This window comes from Nomia melanderi, chromosome 12, assembly GCF_051020985.1.
Source record: "Nomia melanderi isolate GNS246 chromosome 12, iyNomMela1, whole genome shotgun sequence".
In the NCBI taxonomy this organism is placed as follows: domain Eukaryota; kingdom Metazoa; phylum Arthropoda; class Insecta; order Hymenoptera; family Halictidae; genus Nomia; species Nomia melanderi.
In genome coordinates this window covers 7,191,697-7,207,217 of record NC_135010.1, presented here as the reverse complement: position 1 = coordinate 7,207,217, position 15,521 = coordinate 7,191,697, and the positions used below count along the sequence as shown (strand labels likewise).

The 15,521-nt window shown below is 44.3% G+C and overlaps 1 protein-coding gene across 1 annotated transcript in view; it reads right to left on the bottom strand.

Moving 5' to 3' along the window:
* Positions 1-2,428: 2,428 nt before the first annotated feature.
* Cph (BCL11 transcription factor chronophage) overlaps positions 2,429-15,521 on the bottom strand; it is a 50,873-nt gene continuing 37,780 nt past the window's right edge. Inside the window, exon 3 of the mRNA XM_031974967.2 lies at positions 2,429-9,264. Coding sequence (XP_031830827.1) covers positions 7,082-9,264 — 2,183 coding nt within the window. The 3' untranslated portion in view covers positions 2,429-7,081. The remainder of the gene's footprint in view (positions 9,265-15,521) is intronic.

The window sequence follows — 15,521 nt, the reverse complement described above, 5'->3', positions numbered from 1 at the left end:
CAATAAAAAAGGGGTGGGATGGAGGTTAGGGGCGAGGCGGAAAGGGGAAAAGGAAGGGGAACCGTAGGCGGCGTTCCACTCTTCTTCTCTATTTCCTTCTTCTTCCTCTTTTTCCTTCCTCCTTTTTTTTTTTTGATCGCGCTGACTGCTAGCCGCGCGCGCTGTTTTCCACGGTCGCTAGGACGGGACACGGGGACGGAAGCGACGACGTCGTCGTCGTCGGCGGCGGCGGAAGTGCGGGGGTTGGCGAGCGTTTGACATATTTTGTCCGGAGAACCGACAGATCAGGGACGAAAGCGGCGTGCGGGAAAGGATTGGGTTGGGGGAGGGTAGCGAGCTAGCACGGGGACACCTCTGCTTCTGACGTGGAGATTAGTGTCCGCCATTGTGGTGACGTCACCATAGTTAACACGCATTCAAACGTCCGGGAAACCGGCGGCGGAATTATTGACCGTCGGCCCGGGATATCATCGTTTTTCTTCTTACAATCTCTCATCGATTTCTCTGCTTTATTTTTTTCCTCGTTTCTTGTGCATATTGAATGAAGGGTAGCAAAACCTACAGCTCGGCGGAAGGGTGTTGAGTGGACAGCCAAGGCAACGATGGCGGATGATCTATCGTCGAATCGCGGCCGTTCTCGCTGCGGAACGTGGCAGAAGTCGGTGCCGGTTGACAGATGAATGTGCCCCGGGGAACAATGGGGCCGACCAAAAATTAACGGCATTGTCTTAACTTTGAGCTACCCGGCGCACGGTGCCGGGGCGGGCGGTTCTGTTCGCCAGTCGCCGCTCCGCGCCGGGCGACGAGTCGATTACCGCGAAACAGGGAGACGCGCGCCCCCGCGTATTCAGAAGAGAGAGCCTTCCCTCGCCCGGCTTTCGATTACAAGCCGCCGACGACGGATTGTCCCGGGCGTTACTGCCGGATTTCGAACTTTATGACGTGTAATTTTGGGTTTGACGGCCCGCGGAGATGTACGAGCGCCGCGGAACGCGACCGCGCGTTTACGACGCCTGTTGTTCTCGGGAATAAAAATTGCGGATTCCGTGGTACACCTGTGTAATTTGTTGTTTCGAGGTTGATCAGCGTTCGTATAGATTCTACGCTGAATACTTTTGCGGGGGTTTTTGGTTGGACTATTTTTGTGGGGCGGAGAGTTTTGAAGTGGATAAGATACGTGTTTTCCAATTTCGTGGGCATTTTTTTGTGACTGGATTGTAGATTGTAGTTGTATTATTAGAAGTTTGAAAAATAGTATGGATAATGTTTTTATGATCTTTTTATTTCTTAAATGTTGGTAAGTGTCTTTAGTATTTATTTCTTAGAAAATAATTGGAATGGTTTCTGCAAGAGTGTAGATATTTATTTTTCATAATGTTTGTAAGCTATTGTCTCTGTTCGACAGATTTTTGTACAATCAAAATTTTTCATATTTCTAAGTTACAGGATAATTTTGTATAAAATGATAGGGTACCAATAGTTCTATTTGCATACATAAGTTTACTTAAATCTTTTATATTTCTCTTCCATACTTATCGAGTCTTTCAAAATAGACTCAGTTATTTTCAGAAATAAAATAATATTGCAATACATTTCCATTTAAAAATACATAATCGATTGTTTGATATTCAGTGATATTTTTTTTCAAGGAAAACTGTGTGAATGGAACTTTAAGCTTTTATATCCTTCATTATGACACAGTCAGTTACAGAAAAATATTAAATCTATTAACCAATGAATAATATACTGTAATATTTTTTATTTATTCTTTTTAATACTGAACTATTGTTATATAAAAATGGTACCGTAAAAGTACTAAAAACGTAACGAAACAGTACTGTGTACATAGTCGATGACGCACCCCTTCAGGTCGCAACCATGCATGCACTAGAGTATCAAGTTAACGCTGACTATGCTTACCTGAGTTTCGATCCGTAATGCGAGTGTTCATCGCAAGATGGCGTGGCATACTGCCAAAAACGCGGATGCAATTAATCCAACCAATTAAACAAATAATTTACGGAAAAAAGCGGAAAGTCCGCGGGCAACAGCAAATTGGCGACTTCACGAGATAATACCGTTATCGGAAAACGAAACGCGTTCGGTGCACGCGATGCGAGTTGCGAAATGGATTACGCAATAAACGTAATAAGCGTCGAATAGTAATGCCCCGGAACGATTTAAACAATTTATGTAACAGGCTTTCTATAGCCGGCGGAGGCGTATCGAAGATCGCCGGAAGGTCGATCGTTCAATCAATCAGTTGCCGTCGAGGATCGATTATCCTCTCGTTCATTACACTAAAAACTACAAAAGAAACTACAGCGACAACAACAACAAGAAAAAAGACAACATAACTATTGAGTATCATTTATTTACAAAAAAACAACATCAAAAAATAATTTATCAGCTTCACTATATAAAATAACATAAAACAATAATTCGCAGTTGTAGGATAATCGATTAACAAGGAGATCAATGAGGGGTGAAATGATTCGATCGACATCGATTATTTAAAAACAATGTGGTTTATTTGAATCGCACAAGACATACACCGTATCTGCTATGTTTATAATTAGGGACTTCCCCGTGGAAAAGCTGGCCAAAGGCGGGTCGCCGGCTTTGGCCGAGCTTTGCCCGAAGACGCCAGCGTTTTCGTATTGCCTTAATGTCGATCCTCGGTTTTAAAAGTGCTCCGAACGCCAGGTTTTTCTTTCTCTCCGTTCCCTTTCGTCTCTTCGTCCCTCCCATCTCGCTCTCCCAGCCCCTTCAAAATTTGTTGTATCTTTTTTCTCTTAAATAAAAACCGAGTGATGCCGCCCCTAGAAACCGAGCTTCGGATTATTTTACCCTGGATCAGAAGATTTCATTCGCTAAAAATCCAATTTCCCTGCTACCGATGTACCGTTTGTCCGCCCACCGACACCCCGCGACGCGACGAAAACACCCCGTCGCGACTGTCGTCCGCGCGGTTCACCCGACTTCCGCCTCCGCTTACTATATTATAGGAAATACTTCATCTTTATTTTACGATTTATTTATTTAAACTGTCTAGATACTTCAAATTCGCTATACCTCTGTCGTTCTTCTCTTTCTCTCCCTCTCTCTCATCTGGGATTACCTTTCACCGTCTTTTTTTTTACTCATCTTCATCTTCTTCTTCTTCTTCGTTTATTTACTCGATTTACCCTGTGTAGTAACGTCGGAGATCGGACCGACCGGACACCAACTCAAGACTGGATCTTCGTTGATCACGAGGAAACTCGCGGGACTAATGTTTCCCTTTGCGATGATTTTCTCACGATTCTCCCCGTTCCTGGAGTTTCTTCGCTCGTGTCCCGCCGGTCGGATCGTACGTCGCGAGATTTGCGTGTGTGATTGAGTTCTCTTTTTCTCTCTCTCTCTCTCTTTCTCTCTCTCTTTCTCTCTATCTCTCTCTTTTTTTTGTTCGCTGTTCGTGAGGCAGGGAACTTGGTCCTGTGTAGGATGAATTCGAATAAGAAAGACGAGGGGAATACTAGTGGAAACGGCGGCGCGTGCGTTTTTTCGTGCCGCGAAGAGCCCATTTCCCGGTGTCGTTAACCCTTTCGACGCTATAGTGAACTATAATCGACCGACACAAAGCTCAGAGTGCTATAGTCTCCACGAATAAATTCGCGCTGAGACTTTACTAGCTCGAGAACACTTCTTTCTGCTCTCAATGCTTCTTTCTCTTATCAAGAACGCGGGAAGAAATGGTTTTGAGTCGCGCACACTTGTGTACAATTTTACCTCCTTAAGGTTGCGTTAGTTTGGACAGTGTAACGGTATTTAATAGAAAACTTAATTTACTTTTCATTCTATCAGTCGTGATTCTATGGTAGTTCTTTCAAACGAACACGACCTTACAGAAGAAAACTCCCTTATTTCATCCAACTTTGCTCGCAATGGAAAAAAATAGAAGAAACTAAGATCCAATTAATCAATAATAAACTTTCGCTCAGAACACCGCTCGTTTACCACAATGAACGTAGAAATTGGCCATTGAAAAATGTGACGCTAACGAGGCAAAATTGTTGTAAAATCACGATAATACAGCGAAATGGTCAAGTATCCCCAAGAAATGGATCATCGCCGGACAACACCGCCACGCGTCCCGGTTTCCATTCGAAGACGATAGAATGCGGACTCGATTCGTTCGTGAACGATGAAAAAACTGATGCGACTGATAGTAGTGATGATTTATTTATTTTCTCGTGTTCGAATAGTGACGACATTCGTCTGCCTTATTCTCCGCCCGGTTCTCCACCTCCTCCTCATCACCGTGTCTCTTCTATCATCTCACTTTTTTTTCTCTCACACGCACTCTCTCTCATTCACTCACACAAACATGGTTTTCATTCAAACATTCTCTCTCCCACTCACTCTCACTCGTTCATTCGCTACGGGCAGTGCCATTATTTACAATATCGTATAAACGGAGCCTGGCATGTACGTATTTTCGGAATCGATCTAACAAACTCGCCTCTCGCCGCACCATTAAACTAGATAACGAGATTTTTGTGTTTTTTTTTTCTTTTATCTAGAGCCGTACACGTCTAACACCGAGACAACTATGTTGATATGAGTTTTCCATGTTTTTTTTTTGTTCCTTATCCTTATACTCCGCTCTCTCCCTCATTCTCCCTCGGTCTCTCTTTCTCTCTCTCTCTCGCACACCGGGTTACGCGGAAGAAAAAATCCTCGAGCGCACAAGTACATTCACACGCGCATCCTTCGGTTTCAACATTACAGAAATCGAAGTGATCTTTCTTTAATTTCCCTTATTCGTCGTTCGGTCTCCGTAAAGTAATTACCTTATTGCCTAGATCATTTTTTTTTTAGGAACAGTCCCCTTCGAAAACGTTTACAACGAGGCGTTTCAGGACGAACGGAAGGAAAGTAGAAGGTAGAAGAAAAGAAAAATGATAATATTAATAATATTCATAATAATAATAATAGTAATAATAATAATATTAATAATCATAATAATGAACGGAAACTACACGTTAATGGAACGCAAAGAAAGGTGTGAAATAAAAACATAATGTGATCGATATCCGTTGGGACGACGATCAGCTCGCGGCCCGCCGTTCTTACCTCAGTCTTGGGCAAAAAGAAAGAACAGAAAAAAAAATAATAGTAATAATTAATAATAATCGTCAACCAACCGTCAGGCGGTGTGTGCGCCTCGTGGCAGGACTCGACGATTTTCGCTGGATCAACGGGCTCGCCTCGATCCGGCGAAAGCCGTGCCGCGGCCACATCACGGGCAATAAATATAACCAACGAACAAACGCGCTTATAACGATAGGCGTCGGCTTTGATCCGCGACGGTGACCGTCGACGATGATTTTCGCGCCACCGCGAATCGATCAATTTCGTTCCCACCGAAATGTGAAACCGTGTTTTTTCTTTTTGTTCGTTTATAACCCGCTTCGCTGGAACATCACGAATTTATTCGATTTTACTTCCTCGATTTGAATTGTTTCGTTTAACGTTACACTGGTAACGGCACCGGCGCGAGGCGACCGAAAATCACGGGATCGACGGACACCGGCCGCGCGACGATAAACCTAAACAACTTTGGCATCTTCTTAACCATTTAAAACAGCTTTCGATAATAATTTAATATCGGGATAAAATAATGAAGACGGCGTTCGCAGTCGCTGCGAACCGCGTTAATAATAGTGGCAATGAATAATAGCAATAATAATAATAATAATGATGGTAATAATAATAGTCAATAATAATAGTAATAATGACAATAATAATAATAATAATAATGAATAATATTAATAGGCAATAATAGAAATGGTAGTAATAATTAATAGTGGACAATGAAGTCAATAAATGTACTATGATACATTTTACATAGGATCGAGCTAGAGTCTTAATATCTAAAACGCAGCATTTTTATCCCTTTACACGTTTAAACGAACCACCCGAGCACTCCCGGTATCCTAATCCGTCGATAACTGAAGCGCCAGTGGTGTCGATGTGTCGAATGTATAATATATACACACAGGATCGTCGGAGTCGCCGATTGTTCTCCTCCCGACCGCGAGAGGGGAACGTGTTTTCTTTATTCGTATAAAGAAGGAAACGAGAAAGGAAAGAAAAACAGGAGAAAAGAAAGACGAAGAAAGAGTGTCGTGTCGACGTCAATCGACGCGCAGCGACGTCTCGTGTCGGTGTAATAATGTACAAAAAGTTCGTTTTTTCCTTTACCCACTTCGTGTCTTTTTCTCCCCATTTGTCTCTAATACATACAGAGTGGTTGCAGGTCTTCATACCGTACAACGTAATTCATCTGTGCGTACACAGCGACATACGTCGCGCGCGTGTTCGCACAGCTAAATCACGTCGTACGGTATGCAATAATATATTTATCATTAAATAAATAATCTTCAAATGCGATAATAAAGTCACTATGTTCATTATCCTATGTATAATATTTATATTCTGTATAATTTCCATTTTAGATCTCATATTTATATATTTATATATATATATATTTTTATTTTTTATATATATATATATGCATATTTATAGTGTCTTTATTTATAACTATTTATAAGGATATACTTTAAATAACTGTGCTGAGACTCGCAAAGTGGTAACCATTCGTTTTCTCTTCTAGTTGAATTTATGAACTCGGGGTTGGATCGTCATCCTTCCCCACCCTTCAACCGTACTCATACGGTTCACGTGATTAGAACGACCCTTCTCGGAATCTCCTTAAGGGTCTCATCTCTACTCCTCGCTGGGACCGTTTCCAGGTCCCCCGATCGGCTGTTTGCTCGCCGACCTACCACCTCTCCTAAACCTGAGAGGCGACCGTGGACTCTATCCAGGGAGATTCTCCGCAGTGCATGCTTCCTGATCATCCTCTCATTCGTTTGAGTTCGACTTTCATCGGACACGAACATTGTTCCATCTTCTTTTCTCTGGTTCTGCTCTTCACGCTCTCCCGAGGAAGAAGATCCCCTGTTCAGTACACCGGGTAGGGCGGCCTGTGGGGCCACAGTGGCGGGATCGGCGGTAGGCTTCCGTTCCAAGATCAAGTATCCTTAGTGCTCAAGGAGGAGTCCTCGTCCTGGCTACCGGGATACGGCATGCCGAGCTTCGGGCCCTGTTGCACGACCACCACGCACTTCCTCATGTGCTTCTCCAGCGTGCTGGGCACGGAGAACGGCATCTCGCAGAACCGGCACTTGTACGTGTCCTTGCCGTGGCGGCCGTGCGTCTTCATGTGCCTCGTCAGCTTCGAGCTCTGCGCGCACGCGTACGAGCACAACTCGCACTTGTAAGGTTTCTCGCCGGTGTGCGACCTCCTGTGTACCGTCAGGTTGGAGCAATTCTTGAACACCTTGCCGCAGTACTCGCAGGTGTCGTTCCTACCGCTGCGTTCCTTCTTCAGCAACGGGCTGGGTAGGCCCGGCAGAGCCAGGCTGGAAGTGGTAGCCTTGGTCGCTTTGCGGAACTCGTTGTTCTCCAGGTAATGAGGACTCGGCAGCCAAAGGCCACCAAAGTCGGGGCCCGAAGACCTGGGAAAACCCTGACCCGAGAATATGTTGGGCGTGGTTGAGGAATTGAAGTTCGTGGGCGAGAGCGCGCTGTCTTTCTCCTTGTTATTGTTCAGCGAGTTGGTCAGGTTCGACGGAGACTCGGTCTTGATGAACACGCCGCGATGGTTCTCCTGCAACGCCTGTCGGTACGCTTCCGAGTATTGCGCGATGTTGCTCAATCCGAACTTTTCCATCAAGTCACCCACCAGGCTGACTGGTTTCTGGTCGACCCTGCCGCCGCTCTCCTCTCCGTTCTGGCCTTGCGTGGTGCTCAAATCCTCCGGAGTGTTTTCCTCCGCGTCCTCTCTCTTAACCTTTGGCTCGATCTCCTCGGCCTCGTCTAAGTCCATATTCTCATCACAGCTGGAGCCATCATCAGGAGCAGTCTCCACACTGCCTTGAGGACTGGCAGCGTTTAGATTCTCCTGATGCTCCTTCCTCATGTGCTTCCTGAGCTCCGCGAAATTAGCTACCTCCACTTCGCAGACTTCACATCTGGTAGGCGTCGTTTGACCATCCTTCGGGGTGTCTTGATGGTACTGTCTCTCCTTGTCCCGGTGACTTCGTCGATGAACGTTCAGATTCGTCTGGAACCGGAACTTCTTGTCGCACATCTCGCACGTGTAAATCGTCTCCGACGCGGAGTCAGCGATGATCGGCGTGGAGGCAACCGGTGGGCTAGTTTTCTCACTATCGGTCGAGTTGTTATTATTATGATGACCAATCGGGCTCTGGTTGTAGCAGGGCGGCGAATTTTCCTTCTGATGATTAGCGTGCGCTATGATAGTAGTATTGTTGGTCGCCGGGCTAGGTGACTCCACAGATTGGCTATGGTTCTGCGTCGTCTGCTGTTGCTGCTGTTGTTGTTGTTGCTGTTGTTGCTGTTGTTGCTGCTGTTGCTGCTGCTGGACGGTACTTGGCACTGGTACCGCCGGTACCGGGGCAGGGGGATTGGGATTCGTATTAGTATTCCCGCTACTTGGTGGAGCCGCGCCTAAGGACGGATTAGCGAGGCTCCTTAGGCGCGCCGAGTAAAAATCCAGGTTGGCCTCAAGCGGAGGAGGATGCGCCTGGCCGGCTAAACCTCGACCGTGCGACAGCTCGGCCAGGTTGGCTAGGTTGCGGGCATTGTTCAGCGAGTCCAGAGAGCTACGAACTAAAGGATCCCCGAGATTCAAGCCGTCCATTCCTCTTAGAGGATCGCCCAGGTTCTGAAGGTTCCTGGTCGCAGTTTGAAGCTCTTGTAGGCCTCTGTATCCAGCCAGAGGGTTCAGTGCCAGAAAATCTGGCCTGAACATTGGCGGGAAGCTACGCTCCAGGTGTTGCGGCAGCCTGAGGAAGCTGTGAAGAGGATCGCCGACTAGAGACGCGGAGGACTGGAGCTGCTGCCGGCCGCCACTGCTACCGCTGGAGTTCGTGCCGCCAGAAGAGTTCGCTGCGGACGAGCTACCCGTCGACTTAGCGCTGAGGTTCAGGTGGTTCGGCGGGCTCAGGTGGTGGGCGTGGGTCGGCGTGGGCGTCGGCGGGCTCGGTGCCGGCGTGTTCGACGAGGAGTTCGTGGACGAGGACGGGGACGTGTACAGCCTGGCGCCGTGGACGCTCTGCACGTGCTGCAGCAGCTCCCACGCCGACGACAGTCTTCTGGAGCACTGGGAACACTGCAGCCATCTCGGTTCTGTAACAAACGAAGCGGCGAACATTAGCCATCGATTTCGATTCGACACGGTCACCGGGGCGATAAGTCGTGGAAACGGTCGGGGAAGAGAAGATTATCGACGCGGATGATGTATGATTGAACCCGGCCGAGAGCATAGAGACCAGCAGGGACGCGACACATTGCCAGCAAACGCATAGACACGTAGCCACGGTCCGTCCCTCCCCGCTATCAATTTCCGCGCCACCCTTAATTTCGCGGCGCCGGGATCGGAATCGGCAGTCGCCGATTGAATTCCGAATTCAAACGGCGCGCCTGTGTCAAATTGCGGCCGCCGTCGCGGGGGCTTAAAAATAATATCCCCGGGAAAGATCTCCGGATCGTTGATGCTTACAGGGGGTGGGCGGAAGATGGAGCCCGATGGGGGATCGGTTGCCGCAAACGCGGCCTGAAACTGACCCTTAACGACTTCTCGACCCTCTCGCCGCCCGCCTCCCTAGCAGGGGCGGAGGGACGGGTTTTGAATTTCAATGTTTTTAATCCGGAATATCAGATTTTCGGCCATTTTTCACGCTCCGCGCGCTAGAGGCGACGCGCGGCCTGGGGTGTCCGTGGGATTTTATTAATTCGAGGACACCCTCCGCGGCCGACGGACAAGGGGAGGGTGAAGGAAAAGTGCAGAACAGAGGACGAGATGGCCTCGCCATGTGTTCGAGGAGCGACCCTTATTTCGCGGCTTGGAGACGCCGCTGAACGTAACCTCGGGAAACATATTCGCCGGCTCCCCGCCAGTTCCGGACGTTTGGGGGTGATCGTGACTTAAATTTACGTTTCGGCGAGGAACGAGTTCGAAGACGTACTCCGGGCTTGGTGTAGGTTCTCGAGAGCTCTCCCTTTTTCGGTGAAAGCGGTCATGGACAAGTAACCGCGCCATTCGCACTTTGCGGAAGGAAGTGGCTGAATAATTTTAAACGGTTTGAATAATTTATAGGTCTCGCGTCTCTCACTTTGATTTTTTATTGCCGCGAGTAATTTGACCCCTTGAATTAGCAGCACTGTGAAAACTCGCGAATGTTATCGTGAAATAAGTTATAGGGTGACGGTTAATTTAGAAATTCGTTAGGATATTAGATAGAAGCGTGAAACTACAGAAAACTGATTGGATTGTGATTTACATTTTGTTCTCTTAAAGTTTCAACATTTATATTATAAGAAATATTGAAGAATGTGTTACTAACCAAATGAGTATCTATTAGAATTCTTCTATTTTACTGAATTAAAGATCGAAGGCTTGAACAAAGAAACCCAATCTATCCAGAAAAACGATCAATCCACCGAGTCACGTAAAAAAGGCGAACGCCGAGTCTTCCTTAAAAGTTAAATTTACGGTTCCAGTAAAGCGGCGCTAAAAATCACAAAAGAAGGCACCGTGAATCGATGAAATTCTCCTTCGGCGATTACAACATCAGAGTCTAGACGTTGTTTAAAAGTTTCCGGTTGAATCGGACGCGCGTCCAGCGACCGGCGGGGGAAGAGGGGTCGGCCCGGTCGAAGATTAAAAAGTTCGAGGCCCGTTTTCTCCATATTATGCCGTCTCCGGAGTGATTTAACAAACGGGGAAGAAAGATTGACCGGAAACAAAGGGCGTCGGAAAAATAAAGCACTCCTAATTAAATGGCCGATTCGAGATAGGGGGTGGAGGATCTTTGTTGCGAGGAAAGTGCTCGGGCGAACGTCTTAAAGCCGAGCTTCTGCTGAATCAGGGTTTTACGCGAGTTTCTCGGACTTCCCTCCGAACGAGATCGTTCGCCCTAACGAACGGAAAAATCTGATCGCTGTGGAAGTCGATCGTTTGCCAGATTTAACCCCTCGCTTTACAACAATGTGACAGATTCGTGGCGAAAATTTTGAAGATAAACTAACAAGGATAAATATTACTCAATTCTATGGAATTCAAATAAAATTTTATTCTTCTGTTACCAATAATTATACTTAGGAGCGACATACAACACGCCTGAAACTTCTCTGTTTATTTTCAATAAATTATGACCACTTTCGCTGCCACAAGGGTCCCATGAGATCCGCGCTTCGAATTGACTTGAAAACGATTATAATTCGTAAGACAATTGACATTGGATAAAAATGTTCAATAGTGTAAATAACTAGGTAACAGTGTAACAATAGAATTGTTATAGCAATTAATTAATAATTTTTTATCTTTGCTACAAAGGAATAAGTGATACGTAAAACGCTGATGTTTTTCATAGCAGTCAACGTGTTAGTGGCAAAGTAGTTGCATCGATCACAGCTTAGAAGTAAATCGTAGGGCAAGGGGTTAAAGGATTATTTCGCGAGATTCTTCCTGTCGGAGGACACCTGGGAAATTCAACGATGCCCGATAAATGAATCACGTTCCCTCGGATGCCAGCGACAATGGGACGCGTAAACAATGAATCCTAAATTAAATTAGAATCGAGTCGGAGACGTCAGGCTTATAAGTGATTGGACACCACGCGACAATACACAATGGAACACATATCGCCGGTTGTAACAAGGTGCTAAGTAGAATAACGAGGCTGCCGGTGGGCGACGGATTTTTTACTTAACCGCCTCGCTGACCTTTCACCACGATTACGCTGTTGCGTTTTACGCGTCGCGGTAAGAAACGCGCGCGGTATGAGACAGGAAAATGCCGTGATTCCATTCGGATGAATTTGCTGCGCGAGGAAACGATGCTGTTCGCTTGCAAACTGGCTTTGAATGGTGCTGATTGTGTTCATTGAAGGGTTCGTTGTCGTTAATTGACTTGATAACATTCATGGGATACTTTCGTGGATTTTTATATGCTAACTCCTAACATTCTGTGTCTAATTACATAAAGAACCGAAAAATTACTCTGTCGATTATTTTAATAGCTAAGCGACGTTCACATGAATTTTTAAAAACATTCTAAACGTTTGTCTAAACGGAATGAACACAGGCGATACAATCCCTTATAACGAAGCTAATTTCCAAATCCCAAAGGAAACGCTTTAAAAATTTTCTGATTCGCTACAAGATCATCGAGCCTACTAAAAATTAGGAAGACAAAAGGCTTCGAAGACAAAGGGCTGAAGAAACTGAAGACCCGGAATGAGCAGGAAATTCCAGAAACAAAAAACGTAATTTAAAGCAATCGATTCGATCCTTCTTGAGTGGTATATTCGAGTTTCGGCTGGTCCATGCAGAAACTTGGAAAGCTTGTGAAGGGACTAGTCACGCAACAAATGGAGGGTCATCGAGTGGCAAACCGTGAAAATTCGGCATATTGTTTCACGCCTCGGCCCCTGCGGCGCCCTTCGACCTCGAACTTCTTCCTTGCTGCTCCTTCCTCGCCCGGAAGTCGAAAATATTGTCGAGTTCCTTCCCCGGGAGCGAAAGAAGGGGACCGCGAGAGATAAGCAAGTGCCCGGGAATAATAAAGGTGTATCGATTCACGGCCGCCGTGCTTTTCATATGCAAACGTCGCGGGTGGCCATCCGTTAGGATTATTTCTTTAGATTTTCACGATCTTCCGCGGGAGGACATCCCCTCGATGGAGGGACGCATCGATCATGATTTATAGAACTAAATTCCTCGGCTGAAAGAAAAAAGTGGAACACGTATAGTGAATAACCGTGAATTGAAAATTAATGAACGGTGATAAATGCGGCGGTGTGAACGCGGTTTGAAAGCGAACGGGTGCGAGGGGGTTGATTAATGAACTCTCGAGGAGCAGTTACTTGTTTGGATGCTAAAGAAGTTCCGGTGTTTACCGATTTTTAGGAAACAGTGACGATTTTTGTAGGGTACATCGTTCTTTTATATAAAACACTCAAATGGTAATATGATGGTTATTGTTTTTAGTTATATTTCTATTTTTGCATTAGCGATGTGAATTTATTTTATTTGTTGTGAAGTTAAGTATACTGTTTAGTTAACAAAACTGTTTAGAAAATAATATATTAACCCTACATAACTAACCTTAAATCAGTGTTTAATCTGTAACTAAACATTCAACTCATACTGTACAAATTAAAAACATATATATTTTTATATTCTTTGTATTCATCGCAAACAAACTAGCGCATCTTAAGATATACATTATTAGTATTTAATTACAGTAGAAAAACGTTCAAAAGTAACTTTCGCAGTCTTGGAATACGTTAAAAGTATGCATCTGAATTCGAATTCACAAAAGTGGCAAAGCTCGGTAGACTATCTACACGAATATTTAGTTAAGTAGAGTTAAACTGTTTAAAAATCGTAGAATACAGTTTCAAGTATTACAATAAAAGATTGGCAATAATTAAAACGAGGCAAAAATTCATACTTGAAAAATAGAAAGAAATAAGCGTATCACTTTATGGATTTAACGGTTTGTAATTTCTTGTTGCACTCGACGAACCAGAAAAAAAAGTTGAATTCCTGTAGGGATATCGGGGGATCAAACGTACAATATGGCCACATACGAATCTTGGTCCTCCGGTGCTCGTGATAGTGACCGAACGATTTTCCTCAGAAATTGCCCGGCAAATTGGCCCACGCGACGTTTACGGGCAAATCGTTCGGAATGCCATTGTTTAACGACGAGCCAAGGCTTGGTCATCCTACGAATACTTCCTTTCAACCCGTTCACGGGAGATTTCACGCGAAACCAAGCTACCCTCGACGAGGGGACACTTTCCGCAAAATAATTTTCCGAGTGCAGACTGGTGTACCTCGCAGAAGACTAGCCTTTTTTCAAATCCATTTATCGTCAGGCACAATAAAAATAGAAAAGGCTGTAAACCCTCCATTTTCTGGGAACACAATAGAGATGAAGCTATTTCCTCTCTAGAAAATAAATCGGAACAAGAAAATTTCTCGAGTCTTTTGAAATACAATTATAAGAATTGTTTATATCATTTTTAACTTTATCACGTCGTGCGAAACTAATCATATGAATACTCATTTAAAAATATTGAATCTATCTTTTGTGGCAGTTTAATGAAATATTTATAGAATGTTTTATAAAAGAAAAGTAGCTACTACCGATTTATTTTTTTGTCAATTTTATTTCAACATGTAAACTATCCATTCGCCACTGTCTGGCTTGTAACAATACATTTACATAATGAAAAGAGAACGAATGTTCAAAGTTCATCAATCTGGCCACCTTACAAAAAGTTCAGGTTAAAAATATTATTTGATTTGATATAACGCAATTACAAAATGTTACATATAATATTAAGTTTCGTATAATACATCAATATGTGAAATATTTATATAAAATAGCTTTGTTTCTTAATTTACATATGTTTTCTCATTAGTTCATTTCAAACAGTGTCGTCTGTCTCATCGGGAAGTGTAGAATGTTTCTAGTGCAAAGGTTCCGAGTGCAAAGGATTAAAATTGATTTTGATAATTACTACCAGATAAATTTCCGTGATTTCCCGATTTATTAATTGCGAGGTAACAGTAACTCCCAGGATTTATAGACAGTCAAGCGGACGGTTGTTTCGCGTTACTTTTCGCAATCGCAGGATCCTCCGTACCGGTCGACGGTTTATTAAAATTATAGTTGCACCGAGGAAATCTTTTCGCTTTTCAACGGGGCACATCTGCCGTCTATGACGTCACGAGACACACAAAGGCCTTTAATCCAGAATGGCGTGTGACAATATTAAAATATCGATTAGCCAACGTATGCGGCGTATGCACTTTGTCCTACGTACAAGGGTTGCACTTAAAAGGGGCAACGTGCACGGGATCACATCCAGGTAGCTAGATTGTGGGCGATTTTAATCAGCCCCGTCAGCCAGATTATCCGAGAGAATGACCGATTGAAACTCCGATCGGAATTCCAGGCTTGCCGTGAAATTCACGTTATAAATTCACTTTTCGTTGTGGCCGATGATTCTCGCGGCAACCCGCCATCTTTGTTTTGGTAAATTGAAATGGACCGAATGTACATTAAATTAGAAATATTCAGATAATGTCGCTGGTTTTCGTTTTTTTCTTATTTTTTAGATATATACAGCCATTGTTTATTTCAAGTAAAAATTTGATGTTACTTTTAGTCTAATGTGTTTACTATCAACGTCACACATTTGTGATGACCATTTCGTATATTACGTGAACTGAATGAAATTAACGTAATTTAAAACTGAAATGCATAACAAAGTATTGAAGAATTTAATTAGATTCTTTTGTTACATTTTTTTTATATACCTTTTATGAAATAAAATATTAAATAATCATTGCGGAGGGAACAAAAG